General features: G+C 42.3%; 1 protein-coding gene across 1 annotated transcript; it reads right to left on the bottom strand.

The window, feature by feature from the left end:
- Positions 1 to 442: 442 nt before the first annotated feature.
- Positions 443 to 21,872, bottom strand: LOC118210784 (junctophilin-2-like). The gene is made up of 6 exons (XM_035387213.1): positions 21,017 to 21,872; positions 18,758 to 19,577; positions 8,159 to 8,277; positions 4,834 to 5,738; positions 3,874 to 3,963; positions 443 to 3,119 (listed from the first exon to the last, which is right to left on the bottom strand). The coding sequence occupies exons 1-5, from the start codon at positions 21,393 to 21,395 to the stop codon at positions 3,883 to 3,885; spliced, it is 2,304 nt and encodes a 767-aa protein (XP_035243104.1). The 5' UTR covers positions 21,396 to 21,872; the 3' UTR covers positions 443 to 3,119; positions 3,874 to 3,882.
- Positions 21,873 to 22,011: the final 139 nt, after the last annotated feature.

A 22,011-nucleotide genomic window follows, 5' to 3' on the forward strand; every position in this document is an offset into this window, starting at 1 on the left:
CTCATCATTTTATTTCAAATCCAATGTGCTGGGGTACAGAGCCAAAACAACAACAATTGTGCCTCTGGTCCAATACTTTCACATTTAACTGCTTATGTATGTAAAACATATAGCTACAGTTGCTGTATTCCATAAAATTCCACATTGATAGATTTGGTAGAAAATTACATCAGAACCTATGTCTTGTCATAAGAAAATCTCATCGGCTGTCAAGCCAGTGGTGGTTAAAAATACATTCTGTTCCTTTCACCACCACTAGTGCCCATCAAAACAAGCTAAAACTGTGACAACAGCAAGCACCAGAGCACATATAAAACATCATTAAATTTTCACATTAAGCTGAATATTGATGTATCAATTTCATACTGAGCAAAAGCTTCTGCTGATTTCAAATGACCTATAATAATGTTCTTCAAAGGAGAAAAATTCTCTAAATAAGACACCATAAAATTTCCCTTTTATTATTTATACCTCAGTATAAGATCAACAGTTACAATCATTTATTGTAATGAAACAATGAAACAAACAAGTGCACAATCATCTTAAAAAGCAATTAAGATAATTTTTGCCTGATGATCAGTGACACATAATAAATACTACGGAACATGATGCAAAAAGGTATATTCAAAACATAAATGGGGGAACTTCAAAACTTTTAAAAAATATCAATTTATACTTATCAATTTGGCATTCAGACAAAATATCACACTAGGAGACTGTGCATTCAGACAGGACCTACTTGTACACAAGTACCTTAAGGAAATATTTTGTAAAAAAATATGTCATTTAAAATTTATATTTCAAGGTGATTTTGACATGTGATTTAAATTTTCATTTACGTGTTCAAAAATATACTCTCATGCTTTACTGTGACAATGCGATGACACCAATTACTTAATGTCCACATATTTACTTTCAATAATAGTAGCAGTTATGATTACCAGAGTTAATTTATGGCAGTGATCAATACGAGTTCATCAATGACAGTGGTCAAACATTGCATTTAGTATCTACTTGATATTGTGGGAATAAAAAACATTATTTTATATGGTTCAAGATCAAACATCAAACAAAGATATTCCTCTGACAGCGCTAAAATTTAGTCCATTGTCCGTGTACTTTCTACTTCATAATACAGTTTATAAGACCTGGAGTAAGACCAAGGAATAGCATTTTCCTTCTATGGCACAAGCCTGAGGCAAAACCTTATATTCTATAGTGTTAAACAAACACATACTGAACATTACAGTCGCACGATATACAATCAATGCAATATTACAGTGTGCATGATGTGTAAAAATTTACTGCATAGTTTAATTTGAGACTTAGTTTTGCTCCACAGTTGAATTTGATAGCTGCTGAAACACAGACACACGTGTCACATCAGTGCAAAAGAAAAAAAAAACAACAATCAAAAAATGTGGGCAAACCAACTAAATGTGTCAAATGTAAAATGTTGCATAGAAATTGGATCAAAGTCACCTCTCTCTCAGAGACTAACAGACAAACAGAGAGATGAACCCGTGTTCAGCAGTTGTCTACGATCATGAAATGCACTTTTTTGTACGTCGCTTTGGATAAAAGCGTCTGCCAAATGAATGTAATGTAATGTAAAGATAAAGAGACAGAGCTATTTACGTGCAAACTATAATTCTACAATTCACTCTTCACATTCGAACAATATGTTTTCCCCTTTCTGAAAATACATACATAGAGCTTTTGTTTTTGTCAGGCAGCAAAGTGCTCACAAATTCTCCTCAAATACACTGTTTCTGGTAGAAGATTTCATCCTTTTATGTACTTTAAAGTCAGCATATCATTATCACTATGCAAGGAAGCCACAATACTGATATTCATGACCAGAACATCAAACTTGCAATTCACTGTTCAAAATATACAATTCACTGTTCAGAAACACATTCAATAGTGGTGTGTGTGTGTCTGTGTCCCTCAAAAGTATTAATGCACTGTAATCACTTAAAATCATAACTTGAAATACGTTCAACATTCATTCCTTTTGTGTGTGTTTAGAGTGAATTGCATTTTGGATCCACAGGGGAGGACCCATTATCTCCATTGTTCATTTTCTTAACATCTTTGTTATTGTTTTTGAATATTTCAGTGACAAGTACATTCAAATTGTCGTGTAAGTGAGCTAAAAATGACTATATATCTTCCATTTGAAAAGGCACACAGTGTATTTAAAAAGGAAGACAAAACTAAGGCCAGCTTCTGGCTGGACATACTGAAGAATTCAGTTCTCTATTAGTAAATGCTCTCATTTGGTTTGATTTTCAAATACTCCGAGGCGTTTAGTTTTTTTTGAAGGAAACTGAAAATTAATTTCAAGCTATAATTAGCTGTGCAGCTGTAAAGAAAGCCCTTAATTAATTTGACCGAATTAATCAGCAAATTAAACAAAATGTGTTAGAATGGCATCCGCTTGTCCAATTTTGAAACGTGAAACCATCAATCAATCTTTATATTATGAACTTGCAAACCAGTTCATAATATAAAGCCAATAATAACTGATATGCTGCAAATAATCATCAATACTGTAACAGTGGAAGAAATGTCAAGCTGTTTCTGTTCATGGAGCGGCAATGCATTCCCTATGGTCCACATTAAACCCAGACTGTGATGGTGCCCACCTCTGCCCACTGCTGTGCATAACCGGCTAGCCTGTCATCCTGCCTCAATCAACCATCTCTTGTTATTCCTGCACTTGCAATCATTGCAGTCACAGCAGGTGAAATGTCAACTGAAACTGCGTCCGCGATTACATTCCAAACTGAGAAAAATAAGCGATTTTAAAAAAATGTTAAATGTGCTGTCATCTGATTCTTACAGGAAGAGATCAAGACCTTCAGATATAGCTAGATAGCCAACTTTTCAATCAGTTTAATGCAGGCAGTCTTTCAGACGTAAATTGCTAAATTGCCAAAATATATCCGTTTTCTAGCTCAATTTTCTATATGCTTTGCTCAACGAGGTTCAGGCTGTTTCAGTTCACTATTTTCAGGCCGTCTGGTGAAACCACCATCTTGGCTACAGGTGCAGCTCGTTGAGAGGAATCCGCCTTCTCTTCAAAATGATGTGATGTGGCAACCCCAATTCTCCTGAAACAAAATCCACCAAAACATTAAAATGGCACATGGTGAAGAAGTGCTATCATATCAGCATATTTCCAGATTCTCACTCAGACATCTACACTTCCTGGTCCGCTAAATAAAATCATTACCCCTTTATAGGAACCACTGAAACTCTATGCCAGTAATGAACCACTACTTTATAGGAACCACTGAATCTCTGTGCCAGTAATGAACCACTACTTTATAGGAACCACTGAATCTCTGTGCCAAATCTTACTTGCTTGTTTCGTTGAGTGATTCTTTCAGGAAAAAAGGTCATGTGTCTTCATATTTTACCAACGTAATTGGGCCATGCTAGACGATGCAAGCGACCAAGCATTTAATAAAAAAATTTATTTAAAATAAGCGGGAGGGCCTTTAAAAGACAATTATCATTAATTACACTACCCTCACTGCACCCCCTCTCTGTGACCATCTCCATGAAATATCAGGGCAGTTTCTAAAATATATCATAATTTGTTTCCTACTGACAAAAACTGTTTTTCAGTAGAATAAATGGAACCAAGAAATCAGTACCAACCCTGGCGATGACTTGGGGAGAAAAAAGAAAATGCTCAGTCATCAGAAGACCCAAAAGGACAGGTAATTCAATAATTAATTTAAAAAATACTGCACGGCACCCACTGAATCCAGTAGAGAAAAGTGAGAGAAACAAATAGTTGTGATTTGTTTTAAATAGAGCAATGGGGACATACAAAATTCAAAAGACTTGACATCTTACCTGGGTTTCTCATGAGAGGATGTGAACAAACAAAACAGCCAGACCGATGTTCAGCAAAATCACCATACATATCACCACTGTGTTGGGACCCTGAGCGGGGACACATCAGATCTTTATTGCATGAACAATTTTTATTCATAAGGGAATTCTGACCATATATTAAGTTGAAAAGGATTCAGGCAATACTTAACTTCTACTGAATATGAAATTATTACAAATATTACAGAATGTAATTATGTACAATTTATATACTGTACACACATACACACGCAATTTTGATATTTGTAAATTTTCATTAGCTAGATCACTGTGACTTTTAAAAGTTTTTGACTTTTAAATGTGTGTAATCTATTGACATTGCAGAACACAAGCGTTGGCTGACACTGAGGCTGTCTACTGGAGCCATCTCATTTCAAAGCCCCACAATCTTTCTGCACATCCCCTCCAGCCAATCCCACTGCAGCAGCCCCCTTCTTGATTATCATCTAACGAAGGAAAGTAATGATGAGGCCAACACTTGTGGAATAGTCTGAACTCTGCCAGGCCTGACATGGGTAGATAGATAATAGATAAGCCCTTGACCTCAAGCTCTGGGGTACAGTAGAAACAGATTTGTGGTGCAGGGGTAGGGATGACGGGTTACTGATCAGCCATAAGTTTTTGAGACAAAAATACTCATTAAACTTACTTTTTTCACTTCACTTTTTAAACTAGGTACCATTTTTAAAAAGCTATGTTATTCATTTTGTACATAATAGGGATCTCATAGTTTCTTCTTTTGTGTGTTTATGTTAAAAGAACTAAAATTGGCGAGCAAAAGTTCGAGGGAGAAAGAGCAAGAGAGATGTGCTCACGAGGAGCATTTTTGTAAGGAAGCAAACAGAAAGTCTGAGAGGTAACGCTGTAACAGTGTATATAACAGAAATTCAGAATTCATTCTTATGAGGTAATATAACATACCTCCTCCTCTAACAAATCTTTGGCTTCAGCAGGGGACTTCCCAGTGATCCTGGCCCTGGCGTCTGCATTAGCATCTGCTCTCCCAGCTGCTTTGGCAGCAGGCTTTGCGCCGACGTTGGGCTCCGCTCTGGCCATCGCTCCTGGTGCGGTGGCCTCCGGGCGGGGATGCAGAGCAGGTTTCGCCTGCGCGGTGGGTTCGGCTCTCGGTGTCGGCCCCGCCTCCGTTTTCGGCACGGGCTGCCGCTCCTCCTCCTCGCTCTCTTCTCCCTGGGGCTCCGCCTCCTTCCCTGCGACAGACGACGCCCGCTCCGGTTGGGGCTCTCGGATTTCCGCATCGGCTTCGATGTCCGGGGCGTGCTCGGGGGCGCGGTCAGGGGTGGGGTCTGGGGAGGGGTCCAGGGCCGAGCGTTCGGGAGGCCGCTGGTCCTCTCCGTCTTGGTCCGCGTCGCCGGACGGGCCCGTCCCCTGCAGGGGGGCGGTCTGCGCGCCGGCCGGTTTGGGCTCCATCCTCTGCAGGGGCTGGATCTCCAGGTCGTAGCCCGGCTCGGCCTGGCCACTCTGCCGGCTGGGGGAGCGGGCGTACCCCCGCGGAGACGGGGTACCGGGGCCGCCGCCTCCCCCCCGACCGCCCCCGTCTCTGCCGGCCTGCTCCCCGTTCCAGCTCCCGGGCCCGAGCAGGGGGGGGTCCTCCTTACGGAGGCCCTGCGTAGAGCGGCGGGGTTCCGCGGTGGTGGTGTCCGAACTGGGGGAGGGACTGTGAAGGGAGGATGACTGCCCCGACGTCTCCACCTTGTGAATTTGTGGGGTCTCTAAGCGTACCTCCCCTGTGAACGGCGAGGGCAGCTCCTCGTGCTTGTTACTCTCTGCAATGTCCTGCAGGGCCCTTCTCTTAAGGTACTCAGGACCTGCAGCAGATATAACAGCGTTTAACAGCCTGAGCTTTCTGTTCCTCTATTTCTACATCAGGGGATCCAAAATTGCGGGTTCAGACCCCCAGGCAGGTCATGACAGGGGTTGAAATGGACCACAAACTACACGCTCAGAAAAAAAAAAAACCGTAAACTAAAATTGTAAATAATACACTTTCCTTCGAAATTCACACCAATCAAATGAAACACTGCATGTGCTACATGCACTGTGCTAGGTAAAGTTTATGCAGTAAAAACATTTAAAATCATTATCTGAACACATGTAAGTCTACATTTTAATAAGGGGCAGGCCAAATAAATAGTTGCAGGAGTTGTAACAGTAATTGTTCCCGCAGATAAATCCATACTTGATGAAAAAAAAATATGAGAAAGAATACCCTGTTCCAGTGATTCAATCATACAACTCATAACAGTACCTGAAAGTACAATACCAAATTAAGAACATTTTCTTAAAATCTTTCAGTAATATGGCGAAATATTACATAAATTGCATATTGCGTAACACTGTACAAGAAGTAAATTTACAACATTCACAACATTCTTGTAAAAGAAAATGAAGAGAAATCCCTCAAGCAACATATTTTCAGTAATCAGAGTCCAGCAGGGGGCAGCAGTGAACCTGAGCCAAACACTGCAACACCGTGGGATGGCAGTCAGTCGCAGTGCACAGTGTAAAAATGCAAATTCATCCCATAATAATCACTTGCTGTATTTATACAGCATCTTTCCCCTCAGGATTCAGGACAGATTTACAGTGAAGAAGGGAAGCGAATGGCAGCCATTTTGCACAAAAATGTTTGGCACACTTCAGTTCATGCGGGGAGGTGGGGAATTACAAAGTCAATTAAACTGTGGGGTGGTCATAAAATGCATGCCTGTGGGTGGTGGGAGAAAAACCAAATGCATTATTAATGAACTGCATCGTTTCCAGGCCATATAATAAGCAGAAATCACAAGGTGTTCAAGACCAGGCTTAGCGTGCTGATATATTATCTCTAGACCACAGAATAACTGATAAGCTTAGAAGGGCTGAAGAAACACACACACACACCCAGACACACATTATACATAAAATTAAAAAAAAAAAAACTGTAACATGCAAAAAATGTAGCCATGCTCAGTTTTCATTTTTGTCAGGAAGTGTTATAATTTTTATTCAGTGTTCACACAATTACTATGTAATGTATCAAGAATTATGTTCAGAATTTTGGTTAGTTTTTCCAGAGCATTCTAGTATGTGTTTCTCTGCAAGTGAAGGGTGGCCACAGCTTTTGGAACAGCAAAATCAACCAAGAAATGGTTGACCGATCACAAAATGACTAGTTTGCAGTGGCCACCTCAATTTCCAGACTTGCACCGCATCAAAACCTTGTGGTTTGAATTGCAGAGACCAGCCCACAAGTGAAGACTGAAGGATCGTAATGAAAGATTACTAAGGATTGGTCAAAGTGCCTCTGCTCATAGTCACCATAGAAGGTGACTCAGTAATGTTATTGTTCTGAATGGAGGGTCCACAAAGTACTGAAAGAGGGGTGAGAATATTTGTGACACTTGGAAATAAATTTCAGAAAAGTGTTATTTTGGTTGATACATTGAATCATTTTTAAATTAGAATATTTTCCATGTCTGAAAATGAAAATATTGCTCAGTACTTTAGTATAAATTTTTTTTTTTTTTTTTTGTTAATTTTATGAAGCAGGTGAATAATTTTAGAGGGCACTGTACTTAGACAAGGTCAGGTGGAAAAACCTTTCTTAATGGCACAGCATAAAGAGTGACAAACATGGTCATAAAAGCAACCCTACAATTTATATAAGAACCTACATTATCATGATGTATAACACTTATCCACATACAAGGCCTTTAATTCACTATAAACTGAAAGGTAAGAGAAACCATAAAAGCTGCAACCAACCTCATCCTGATCTATAAGACCAGTCTCTCTAAACAGCACATTGACTTTAAGGGCAAATATTAACATGGTCTGCTCTCAACTGCTAATGCATTAGGCCAACCCACGGCCATCTATGGAAAATATTACGCTTCAAATATGATTCAATAGAATCAACCAAAATAACACAAGAATACTTGTTTATGAGAACTAGTCATTCAGCCTAGAGAGCATCTAATAATGTGTCTTGATTGATCTCAAGGCTCTCTGCTTCTACTGTACAGCCTTACATGTTATTCCATGCACTAACAGCTCACTGTGAGAAATGAAACCAATATCTGTGTAACATACACCTTGACCTCGCCACCTATGTCTTGTTCCGCCATAAAACATATGTTTAAAGCCCATCACCTCTCACAGTCCCAGAGGGGCTTCTGTGGTGCAGGTCTAGTTTATAACGGCGGGTAGGGAAGCTCACGCAAGTAGCAGGGTGGTGTCGGCGTACCTGGCTGGTGAAAGGTAGGCGAAAGCTCCCTGGCCACCGCTCTGGCGATTCTGGATTCGGTGTTAGCCGCCCGCAGGCCTTGCTCTGCCCCCTCTGCCTTTCCCTTCGCGTGAGTGGCTCTGGCGGAAAAACAGAAAAAAAAACCAGAAAAAATAAATAAAACAGAATGATGTCACTCCTCACTGCAGTTTTCAGTTACCGTGCCGGACTTGACTCTGTGATCGATAGCTGAAGCGTGGTGAGCACAATGAAACAAAATGGATGTTGTGTATCGCCTAAGTGAGTTTTCCACAATGGTGGTTGCTCCCTTTCTTAGAACCACTGCTTCAACCCAATGTTATACTCAGGCCTGGATGTGCCAAATATCTGTTTGAGCCCACAGCAGAATGCAGATTGAATATAGAAAGCTATATAAAGTACAGACACATACAGCACCAAGAGCCTGACCTGTGATACAGCTGGACTGATAACAGACAAAACTGGGTCTGTGTTCATATCTTTTATTTCAAAGGCAGCGATGGTTACATGCATTTGGGTCCTGCGTGACTCTTATTATTATTATTAGCCAAGATAGATAACTCAATGGGTAACAGAACAGAAGGCTATATCAAACTATGTCTCACTGCATTTAATCCAAACTTATTGATTAATGGTTTAAATGGATTCTGAAGATGGACATTTCAGGCTCCAATCATGGTGACGAAGATCAATGGCATATCACACTGACCACCCTTAATGTGTTGAAAAGTAGGGTGCTCAAAGGGAAATATGGCAGCACGTTGCCTACAAAGCCAATGATAAAGGCCCAACTGAAAACAATATCACCGTGCAAAAAAAAAAAAACCTTAAAAGTTTGTCTCGCCGAGGGAGGCAACAGATCCAACCAAGCAAATCTGTTAGAAAAACACCTTCTCTAGAGGGACTTCACATCCCGACAGGAGTGATAGTAACAGGTAGATACGTGGCAAGTGTAGATTACGGTATTTAGTGAGGGGCTACTGTTCACAGCACTCACGTGCAAGTTAATTCAGATGCCTTTCCCCAGTCACCTTTGACAAATCCAAACTGAATACAAACTGAATATGCAGAAAGCAAGATAGTCTAGCCAGGCCTTTTGTAACTTTATTTCTCATTTTGTGTGCCAGATATTTTGTGAATAAATATATTTGAAAAGATATGTTTAGTTTACATCTCATTGTATGAGAAATTCTTGCCTGTCAGTGGTCTACGATGGTATCAATTTTGATATCAAATTCAAAATTGTGGTATCAGAACACTGCTAGTCTAGAGAGGTGAGGAGTTATGAAACACTGACATACATACATCCGAAAGAGAACTTTCAACGTGCATTAAAAAGGGACACAATGGGGAAAAAAATATATATATTTTCATGACACTGACAATGTGCACAGCTTATATAATTTTACAAAAACAGAACATGCAGAGGTCACCTGGCAACGCTGTCCAGCCAGTGTCCTTGTCATCCGTCAACGTTCATGTCACTTATAAAAATACTGCTGCCATTCCAGTGCCCCCCCCCCCCCCCCCTCCGGGTAATAATAGAGGTCTGTGAGGATCCTCCGCTGGAGGCACAATGCAACCGAACCTCGGCTGCAGGCCGCCAGCATTACTGATTGTGATTACTCCCAGAGTGCTTGGCATACTGAAACAGTACGCTGGGCCTAAAAATACCCCGCTGCCACTTGAAGTCCGGGGGAGTCGGACGCTTCCCCAAGAAACAATTAGAGGTGCGATGATCTCTCCCTATCGCACAGACCCCCGCAGCTGTCCCCTCCCGACCTCGTCAGTCGTCAGTCTCACCTTGGGGGCTTAGGACCGGTGCCCCCGGCCCGAGTCGCTGGAGAAGGTTCCAGTAACATCATCCTGTCCGTCGCTGCTGAGAGCGGCTGCCATGGGAGCGGGGTGGGGGTGACTTTTACACCAAACAGCAACAACGCCGTTCGCCCTTTCCAGTGCATAGACCTGGGCTTAACAGATTCTGCACGGGTCAGACTGTTGACTGCTTTCTTAAAAAGGCAGTGGTAGCTGACTTCTGCAGGCGTACGATAATTTTAATTTTTTATTTTTTGCTAACTTCAAGAGAAGTCAGAGCACTTGAGATGATGTGAACTTCCAGAACAACACGCCATTGGTGACTACTGTAGTACTGTAAGTGACAGAAATTAACCCGTAAAGAAATAAGGTCATACTGTCAACCTCATTTTTGCTTTTTTAAACATGTTTTTGTCGTCATTGGCTCTTTATTCCTCAATTTTCGATCAGAAGTCTTAGATCATCTCACTGCTGAAACATCCTCGGTTTATTTGGGAGAGCACAGTCTAGCACAGGCCTCCTATAAAATACATTGCCATCGGTTCTCTCTGCACTTCAGTTCAACATCTCAGCTGCGTAGCCCATTGTTCCAGAGAACTGCAGACCCTGTGCAGCTGACGCAGGCAAACACAGGCACCCAATCGGCCAGAGCAGCCGCTGCTATGTGATAAGATACAGTGTACCCTGACTTTGGCCAAATACATCAATCAAGAGTCTCACCATGACTACCCCAAACCGCATATTGGACAATTGGCTCATTTCAAAGATCGCACTTTTAAAAATGACCAATAAATATGAGCATACACAATTCAATTAATTTTTTTAAACAAAAATAACAAAACTGAATAAGATATTCAATTGATGCACTGGAAACCAAACTATTTAACATACCATAAACATTTCCTCTCACATTCCAGGAATGTTCTGGAAACCAAAATTGTTAGCTGAAGACACTATCTTCTAACAGTGCAGCCAAGCTGAAGCAGTCAAGTGCATTTAAACCCACTCATCAGCAACACCATCAGAGTCTCCCTTAGCAGATCACTGCTAATGACCAGGTTAGCCCCACCAGCTATTTCAATCTATAACAGGGATTCCCACCCACAGTCCCGGGAAACCCAGGCTGTGTGCATTTGATTTGTGATTCAGTTAAAGTAGCCATTTCCAACATCTGATGGGCAGCTCATTATACTGTAGTCAATATATTACACACACCTGACTGGTTGGCTGTTTAAGTGGCTAAATGCTGAAAAAGTGTGGACACTCCTCGAAACCTAAAAATCGCCCTGTGGGAAAGAGCAAAACCTGCATTCTGAGCAAATCAAACACATACATTATGGAAATATATAAATGAATGTTCCCAAGTACATTATATAATTATAGGGGAGCCTAGGGGTTCCCAAAGTAGTCTGTGAAATGTGAATGAGTCCCATTGATGAATATGAATTTTTCATATTTGAATTTAGAAGTTTTGGTTGAGTCCTGTAGGATGATTTAGAAATTAAATAAGTAAATAAGTGGTTTTAACAAATTTGTGTTCACCACAGTAAATCACCACAATGTATTGCCATGTATATGTATGTTCATTGATCAGAAGTGGTATGAAAATAAAGGTTTTTGTATGGCATCTCTTGTGTGCCTAAATGCCAAAATACATCAAACCCTATGGAGTGCAATTTACTGAAATATGTACACTTGTAGGTACAGCATGTCAAAGTGAAAATCAGACGTTAATTTAAAAAAAATTTTGTGAGCAAAGTATAAATGCATTACTGACTATGAGTTGAACATACTTCAGTCCCTTCACAAGCTCTCTTCCTAGTTCATATGTATATACGCCCCTGCTCATACTCAGCTTATCCATGATTCCATTATTGTCCAAGTTGCCATTCCCAAGTTGCCTAACTTCAAAATAAATACATTTATCTTTTCTGAACAGAACTTCAGGAAAAGGAAGGTGCTCAGAGACAGACAAAAAGACAAACTACATTTCCCATAGAAAATCTTGTACCAAGACACATTAGACTTATAAATGTAACAAGTTATCACAATATATTTTTGGTTCTTGTTTTCAAGATGAAAGGACAGCTGCAGCCTGTACAAAACTTTAAATAGAAATAAAGACCTCCCAACAGCTCAGCTCAGATGATCTATATTTTATGTGGCATGTTTGTGCCTCGAGCGTTACATGTGCCAGATGGGTTTTTTTTAAAGACATCTTTGTCCTGGTGAAGCTCAAAGCATACAGTACATCAAGCCGAATGTGTCGGGGGCCTAGCAGAAACATCTGCACGCTCTGTGCAGTATTTGGGGAGAGCGGGGAAGAGGGGGAGGAGAGGGGCGTGGCATCCATCAGCTGTTGCATTCCCCTGCCATTGTGATTGTGACAGTAACCCTTCTCCCTCTCCTTATTTAGTCCGTCCTGCTTTCCAGCACGGGGGCCCTGCACGTCATTTACACTCAGCGCACTGACTTCACCCAGGCTCATTCCCGCTCTGGCCAAAGACCGAGCAAACAAGAGAAGAAAAAGAAATGCTCACGTTACTGTGTGAGGGAGAGTGACACTGGATACCGTATTGGTCTGCCTTCTGAATGGGTAGAATGTATATACCGTATTTTACAGTGCGTTCCTTAGCTGCATTTGGGCCACCCCAAATGAGTTGGACACACAGAAGGAGGTCTTTTTTTTAAAGGCTGTGGTGAGCGGAGGACAGCAGAGAGTAATCCAGGGTTCAGTGTACCACAGAGCGCAGACACAGAGTCTAACACAAGAGAACAGCCTGCATGTAACCACATGCGCTCGTGCACGCACTTGAACACAAACACACGCATGCATGCACATGCACACTCTCACTTTCTCTCTCTCTCAGAGCTGACTGCAGGCATAAACAGTCTATGGGGTCATCTAGGGACACAATTCAAATTTGAAATGTTCCATATTTTTGTGAAAGACTTTTTAATTGTGTATTATTCAGAGACAGCAAATAGCTTTTTCAATTGCCCCAATTCCTCGGTCTGTGATCGCTGACAAATCCCCCTGCCCGGTCTGCAATTTCTCCCACAAACACCCCCCCCCCAACCCTGGTCTATGACTGATTGCTCCAGCTTGCTTCTTGTTTAGGGCCACCAAAATCCTAGAGCTGGCTCTGCTCTCAAGCGCATACACATACACAAATGTGTATACACACACAAGCTGACATATATGAAAACACACCAGTATGCCTGCATATACAGGCACACACATCTCTGGTCTGTATGAGAAGACTCACATGGCTGTGGGGAGAACAGTAAGAGTCCACACTGCAGAAGCAACCTCCAGACCCTGGAGCTATAAGGCTACAGCTGTTTCTACTGTGCATCACACTGCTTCTTTAACAACAACTGAGCATCACTTATCAGATGACAAAGAACTGGTTTTAAACCATTTTTAATCCTAATGCCTAACTTACAACGTCCAGCTGCATTGGTAAGCACATATTTCTGCTGGAAACTGCATTGGAGTTGTATTTGTGGTGGCAAGGCCTGCCAATCAAAATCCTCAACCGAGCATGGTATTACACAGTGGCCAGTGACGTCATAAAGTACACAACATTCAGAAATCATAACGAGTTCACACTCGTTATGGGTAGAGCAAGCATTCGTGATTCCCAAAATGGGTGGTGCGACTATGTCACCTCTGATTTGTATTAAACTAACCAGAGGCTTGCACTCCACAGCTAAAAGCTGTGTTATTGGTTCAAATCAGAGAGCCTTCCCCCATTTTGGCATTCACAAAAGCCTAACTCCCCAATCAGTCACATGCGCACCTGCCCTGAACCAATAAACCTCCTCAAAGTCACCCTTCTGACCTTCAGCTTTCACATCCTGTAAATGTGGCATTCGCCATCCATTCAGCAAGGTCATTTCAGGCCCTAATGAAATTCTGCCTGAGACAGATGCCTGCTCAGCCCCAGCAGTAAACAGGCTTCCCGTGCGTCCAAATGCCTTTTAATGGAGCCTTCAAAGCTTCTGTCGACCAGGAGGGTGTCAGTGAATTTAAGGCTGTTAGCCGCTCCTCAAAAATACAATATTTATATTTGCGGCTATTTACGACGGCGCGGTCTGCGGTGTGTCATCGATTCCTTCAGTGTTGCGCAAACTTCAGGTGCCGCGCTCCAGCGCTGATGAGCGGGGTCGCGTCCTTTTATGGAGACGTATGAGGAAAGAGCGGGCCGGTGAGTTAAGCCCATCCAAACACACACCGAAGCCAAACTGGAACCTTAATCCCACCGAGCACAGTAACTGTAAATCAAGGTTTTGGTCCAGTAAGAGGTGCAGAGGGAGATCAAGATCAGTGCCTCACTTTAGAATCTTTAAGCAGTTATTGCTAAGCGGCTATTCTTAGTGTTCAGGCCATGCTTTTAGAAGTATAATAAAACATAATCGTGCCTAATTATAAAAAAACATCAGTTAAGCCAGAGTGTCCTAAATTGGCCTCATAAATCAAAGGTCATGTGAAGAAAATTCTGTCACAATGCTGTGGCTGTCATCCCTGCTGGTCAGCCCAAAAATTGATTGCCCTCTCATGGTTATGTCCATTCCTCATTACACTCTAGGAGCCTTCTTTGGTCAATCAGGTATGTGCACAGTGCCTTTTTTTTAGCTATGCATAAAAATAAAATGTCTTTACTCTCTGATGAAGGTTGGTATGAGGATGAGGACAGCCTTGAAATGCATGTGAACATTCCAGAATGGAAGAGGAAAAAACAAGATTTAAATATACAGTTCCGAAAAAAAAAACAGTTTCAAGAAAGGGAGCGGTGGACCCCCCAACTCGTACAGGTACCTCTACTGCATGCAAGACAGTAGCAACAGAAGCGCTCTGTTGACGTTAAATGCACATTAACACATCCAGCACAGAGCCACAATGGCTACAGTGTAATCCTAAACCAAGGCCTCGCCACTGAACTGACGGAAACTGCTGTGTTCTATGCCAACGTAATACATCAAATATAGATCGCTATGCGTTTATGTATAGAAGCATTCAGGTTAAACACCTTGCCCAGGGACACAATGACAGTGTTCAAACTGGGATTTAACCTTTATATTAAAAGCAGGTCTTTTACCACAAAACCAAAATCTTGTGGTGGATTTTCTAAAATAAAAAAATTAAAAAATCACTTTAATAATTTGACAGTTTATTATCTGTTACAAACTGTCATCTGTCTTCTTTTTAAAAGAGAAATTTACTCATTTTAACTGGAACAGAAATGCATTTGTAATATGTGAACAGGTCCTTAAAAAAACACAAAGCAATACAAAGAGAAGATGAGGTTTCCGCTGCACAATCTAATCAGTTAAATTGATCAGTCGGAAAACCCTTTTGTCCTTTTAGTCAGTGCACAAGCCCTCCATGAAGCTCGCGCTCATTTTCCAACGAATCACCCAACATTATAGCCGAAGTCTCCTCTCCACAGTGCTCTGAGCAGGTCTCTCCTCAATGAGTCTGTCTCCAGCTCAGTAATTCCACTGTGAGCCCAAAGGGACTGCAAAAACGTGAACACTGCCATCCGTAACTCATTTTTTCCACCCTGTAACACTGAATTTGGCAGGGAAAAAATAGGGCTTCATAGCCAATACGAAATAAAGCATTTTATTGTGCAGCAAGTAAATGTGGTCCTGTTTTTAATTAATCTGCATGGCTATATTTATATAATTCAGCTCTTTATATTGGTGAACTTCAACACATTGAGAATAATGGCAGTTCTTTATTTCCTTTTGATCAAAACAATATGCCCAGTTCTGCAAATGCAAGAATCTTAAAACAAATTAAAGGCAACATGTAGTAACGTGACTCTGGTTCATTTGCTTTTTACCTCAAATAAGATATGGCCCTTCGTTTGAAAATTAGAAATTGGCCAATATTTGCAAAAAAAAAAAATTTTTTTAAGTATAAATAAATGAAAGTTCACTTTTTTGTAGCTACTAGAACTAGGGCACAGCCATTTTGGAACAAGCCAGGTTGTAACATCACTAACCTAGTTTGTCTCAGCTGCTCAGTATATTTTCACAAACTGCTTTACCCAACTTATGAGAGGACAGGGTTACAGCTTTCAAATCTCCATTGGTCTTATTGGTCAGCCCAGTAAAAGGCTGCTAAGTTTTACTTCTCCTCAAAACCCCATCCAGCTTGGATGTCAAAAGAATCCCTTTCTACTACAGGTTTGCCACAATTCATATTGGTGCATACTGATTTTAAAAGCACTTCAGCTGCATGGAATGAAGCCCTGTCATATTTTGGTGAGGTGCCTGTTTTGTCCTGTTTCTCTCCAATATGGGGAAATGAGAAATTCACACCAGGGAAATCAGATGCTGGCTTTAGACTAGGGTCAAATAAAGGGTTGAGTAAAATAATGGACATGTATTATAATATGAAATGAATGCCATCTGAAGATCTGAATATCTTAAAGCTAAATATAATATTCCTCCTGAACATTTTTGAAAAATTTCTACAACTGAGAAGATTTATTATCCATCCATCCATTATCTATACCCACTTATCCTGAGCAGGGTCATGGGGGGTGCTGGAGCCTATCCCAGCGTGCATTGGGCGAGAGGCAGGAATACACTCTGGACAGGCCGACAATCTATCGCAGGGCACACACACCATTCACTCACACACTCATACCTATGGGCAATTTAGAGTCTCCAATTGGCCCATCTGTACGTCTTTGTGGGAGGAAACCGGAGTACGCGGAGGAAACCCACGCGGACACGGAGAAGATTTATCATGTCATTACAAAATAATTCTCTGTCGGAGCCTACTCTCTCGGTATTGGAGGACATAGCTTTGAAATAGCGCAGGTATCATCACTTAATGCATTCTTGTTACACATTTGAGGGAGTCATATAAAGACAGGCCCTTAGCCTGAAGCAGGTACTTAAAAGAAGATATTCCACTTGGAGTATCATCAGATATATGTCTGAAAGGTCAAACACAATCCATTAACACTCACCTTAAACTTTGACAATATAAATGGGCTTTTAGAATGTAAATAACACCTGTTAAACTTCACTAATTTAATCCAAATTTTCAGACTTACGCTATAAGTGTAATCCATCACAAGGAACACTCTTTCATTGTCTATGGGAATTACATAAGATACAGGATTTCCTGAAGGAGGTGCTCAAAATGATGTACTTGAATGAATATAACTTCCTTAAATATTCCATTCAACTCCAATTTTCTTTAAAAAAAAAAAAAAAAACTTACTGAAACAATAACTGACAGTATGGTTGGTCACAAATTCTTGAAACTGCACTGGAATTGCAGAAAACAATGTATAAACACAACCATACCCTGATTAACCTGGCCACTGAAAAAGGTCTATTAAGTATGAAATGCAGGCCAGCCTGGTCAAAAACTAGACAGACAAGCACTTGTATCTCTTAATAATTTCTCCTGCAGAATTCTCAGTGTCCACTCTTCTGAAAGAGCTTGAGTCCAGCAGGGATGCCATGCACTCAAAACTGATTCAAAAGGGACCGTTTTGCTGTGTGACCATTCCAGCAGAGGGCACAGACCAGAACCAGCGCTCCAAATGCTGCGAGCCCATTTTATGAGAATGCGCGAGTGACGCAGCCATGGTGTTGGCAGTGTAATCGAATACCACGGCTATTGAACAGTAACTGCTGCGCTCTTCTGCTGACTTCACAATTCAAATATAGTTCACTGTGAGTCACTGTGATCATTGTTTGGCTATTTAAAGGAGATTGACTGACAAATATGACGTCTTGCGCAACTGTGAAGCCAAAGACAATGCCCAAATGATTTCACTCCAATGTTTTTTTTTCATTTCTGTTGGACATTACAACTGTATCTGCCCGTGCACATCCAGACACACAGTAATCTCATTTACTCTTGAGTGTATACACCTCATCTCCAAATTACCTCTCTCCTGTAGTACTGTGTGGACTGTGTGGGCAGGAAACCCACAGAGGAGACAGGCACTACTACAAATTAGCCCTCATCTTTGCTACCTCGATTGGAATCCCCCATAAAGATGTCATTTAAAATCTATGCGGTTTCTCGGCAGTAGCTCGGCAGTATGTCTGCTTTGCCTCACCTACAGCTGGGTGCATATGTTTGTATGAATTCACTAACAGTCTTATAAATGACTTTAGAGGGTAATAATGTTGTAGGTGGTTGCCAGCTTTTAGACAAACTTTTTAAGTCAATTTTTGGTCCTTGATGAAATTTTGTGGAATAGTAACTTACTGTATACTGTGAAAGAATGTTTCTCCTGCAGTTTTTTAGTTAGTATTAGTATTGAACTTCGAAGCAGACTAGACTCTTTGAATGCAAAAGCCGCCATTTATAATGGTTTTTATAAAATAAATAAATAAATAAATTGCAACATGTAAATAATGGTCATGCAGAATGGATATGCATATGGATATGCAAGTGTTAACATGACACAGAACAATGGGCCAGTTTTTTGCTTTAAAAGGCAAACCGACCAAAACAGGCCAAAAGGACTTGCCTGGATTCAATCAACATTTGTGCACGTAAATAAAAGTAAGTGTTAGTTTAATTCTTCACAAACGCAGTCTGCCAAAATATTTTTTTATTCCAAACTATATTTGTGAGGAACAAATCAAAAGGACAAATTTTGACTGAATCCTGGCCTATTTTTAAAAAAACTTGACATTTGAATAAAAATTTGAAACGTACGTATGCATGTTTTAGGTTCTTCGAGCCTTAAAGTCTGCCCTTGCTGTTCCTACCTGGAGACGGCGATCTCGGCCTTCTGCTTGGCGATGGCGGCTGCCCGCAGCGCCCCCTCCACGGCATGCTCCACCTTCTGCCGGATCTTGTTGCTCCGGAGCTGGAGGACCTTCTTCTTGACGGCCTTCACCAGCGTGTTGTTGCGGTACTTGCCCTCCTCCTTGCCGCCCTCGGCGAGCGTGGTGCAGCCGTAGCCGTGGCGCTGGTTGTCCAGCCACTCGCCCTCGTAGCGCAGGCCGCTGGAGCGCTCGCTCACGCCGTAGCCCGAGCGCTTGTCGTTCTTCCACTCCCCGGCGTACGCCTCGGTGGTGGTGGCGTCGATGTCCGACTCGGCGGGCGGGAAGTCGTCGGCCCCGCCCTCCTCGCAGGCGCTGGCGGCCGAATTGGCGTCGCTGGTGGCCGAGTTGGCGTCGCTGGCGGCCGAGCTGAGGGTGGAGTCGTTCCTCAGGAAGCCCTGCTTGCTCCTCTGGCTGGAGAAGGAGCCGTGCGACTCCGACCTCCTCAGCTTCCCCAGCAGCGAGCCCCGGCGGAACAGCCCCTTCTTTTTGGGCCGGGCCGCCTCGGGGTCGGGGCGCAGGGTGAGGGCGAAGCCGCCGCGGGCCAGGCCGGGCGGGGCTGCCGGGGGGGGCGGGGTCTCCGGGCGGGTGGTGCTGGCGGCGGCGTCCGGCATCAGGAGAGCGCCGTTGGTCAGCTCGCTGCGCAGGGAGGTGAGGGAGGTGCGCAGGGGGTAGCGCACCACCGCCGCCATGCCGTACGGCACGCTCTGGCGCACGCCGTACCCGTGCCGCATGCCTCCGGTAAACTGGCCCTGGAAAGTGCCTGAAACCACAGACAGACAGAAAGGATGCTCTTAGAGGGGTTAGTCACTCCTCATGTGTCACCGTCAATAACTCAATAGCAGCATTTGAAAATTTTTGTCCTGAGGTTTGCAAGAATGTAAGACAAGGGCATTAGACGCTCTGAAAAAGCATGGAAGATTCACATTTCTTGACAATTTTCTTGTGCCACTTCACTATGTAACTACTCAAAGATAGATAAACAAAATAAAAATTTCGCTCCCATGATGTGACTACTTCCACAGTGTTATGATGAAAATGTCACTTGATGAAGACATGCCTGTATGTGATGTAAGCAATAACTAAGCTCACCTGTTGTACCACCCACCTTTAAATATTTATCTAAGTTAAATAAAAAGGATTGATTAAAATCTGCATGCATGTTAAATTGACTCTAAATACAATGGTACAACCTGACATCAGCTATTCTTGCTATGCGCCATTAAAACTGGCTTCTTGTATGTAGCTCCAGAAAAGATTACTGAGTACAAGTAAATTCCAACAGCGTGCCACATGTATCAAGTACTAAATGCTTATAAAGGGTGATGTACCATACAGTTAACCACAGAACATGAATCATCAGCTTCCTCGTGCAGTAGACAGGCCTGAATTCTGTCCTGCGTAGAGGACACAGACTTCAGTATTATTGTACCTCACACATGGAGCCTCACCATCTCAGTAATGCACGATGATCCCCAAGATGATGACTCTGCAGCCAGCAGGGTCGATGGATAACTCATGGAGTAATCGCTCGTTTGTGTTCTCAAAATAACAGTATGACCACTTGGAGCTAAAACCAGTATGCACAGTTGACCACCAGAACAGTAAGAAGTCAGATCTCAAAATAAAGACGCTACTGAACTAGTCATGAGCCCTAATATCTCCAAGTGCCTTCCAAGAAAAAGTTTTTAAAAGGGTTTTAGTTTTGAGCGGTGACCCCAATCTGCATCTATCAATGGTGAGCTCATCACATTCACATTCAAATTATATGAGACAAAAGTCTAGTGCAGATCGTGCTGAGAAAGTCACACTATATTTGCATCACTTTAAATCTTTATCGCTAGACCTGGCAGTTGGGTCAGGAATATCAACTTTTCACTAAGCAAGCAGCAGTTCTAACGTAATTATTTATTTTCCAGATGTTCTATCCAAATAAATGTGCTACTCCATTGTGCTAAAGCACATGAAACAACTTGCCAACTTAAATATTAGTATAATACAAAAAGCCTATTCAAATTAACTTTACGTGATTATATCAGAAGACTATCGATCGCATTTAACGGCAGAGAGTTCGGAGTGTATCGATATCACGGCACTCCACATTATGGCTCTAGAACGGGGGCAAGTGATAAAATCAGGTTTACGTTTTCAGAACTCTGATGTAAATACTTGTAGACTTTAGTTAAGCATTAAGCCCATTACCTCCGTCTGCGTAGGTTTCTGTACCGTATCCATCCTGCAGCCCGTTATTCCACATCCCCTCGTATTTGGCCCCACTGCCTTGGCTTTGACGCGTTCCATATCTCCCTTTGAGACCTTGTGTCCATTCGCCTTTGTAAACCCAACGCCCTTTGGTCTCAACGCCGAGGCCGTGACGCTTTCCTTGGTGCCAGTAGCCCTCGTACGTGTTACCGCTGGGCCAGGTGTAAACTCCAACAACTTCGAAGCCGTAATTCCAGGAACCTGAAAACTCCCCCTGTCCCTTGGGCCCGGTGCAGATTCCGTGTCCGTGCGCTTTGCCACCTTCCCAGCCACCGCAGTAAGCTCCGCCATCGTCAAATTCAAAGCGCCCTCCGCTCATGCTTACTTACTGAAAGCAGCTTACTTCGGTCTTAAATTCGGGTGCACTGTTGGAAGTCGGCAGTCGTATATTTTGAGACTTGCTGCCAGCCAGGTATTTGTGTTAAAGAACGTCGAGCTCCCATCCCCATTGTCATTCGTCGCTGTCGGTAAATTCTCTTGAATGTGTATATTTTTGTTTCCATCTATTTCGGGAAGAAGCTCGTCCGATAGCATTAAACACGCACATTTTATATTTGTTTGTTATTACATTTTGATTATACCATATTTTAATAACTATTAAAGTTGTTATAAAACAACACTCTAAAACCGCCCCTCTAAACCCCTCTGAAATCGTCGCTCTTTCTTGAGAATCCACGTGTACATTATTTCACTGTTCTTTTATATTCTGTCAAGCTGCCCAATTTTTTTTCACAACTTTAAAGGAGGGCGAAAAACCTCCTCCTTCTGGTTGCTGCACCTCTCCATGTCGCTTCCACTGCCGCTTGCTCCTCTCGCAGTTGCCCGGTATGTTGAGAATGTTATAACAAGACCCACAAGGCTATCAGATCGACGGGCGCATCCAAAAATACAACCCAATCCTACTTGTCAAAGGATAGACTGGGAGAGAATCAGAC

The sequence above is a fragment of the Anguilla anguilla genome, chromosome 13, assembly GCF_013347855.1.
Source record: "Anguilla anguilla isolate fAngAng1 chromosome 13, fAngAng1.pri, whole genome shotgun sequence".
In the NCBI taxonomy this organism is placed as follows: domain Eukaryota; kingdom Metazoa; phylum Chordata; class Actinopteri; order Anguilliformes; family Anguillidae; genus Anguilla; species Anguilla anguilla.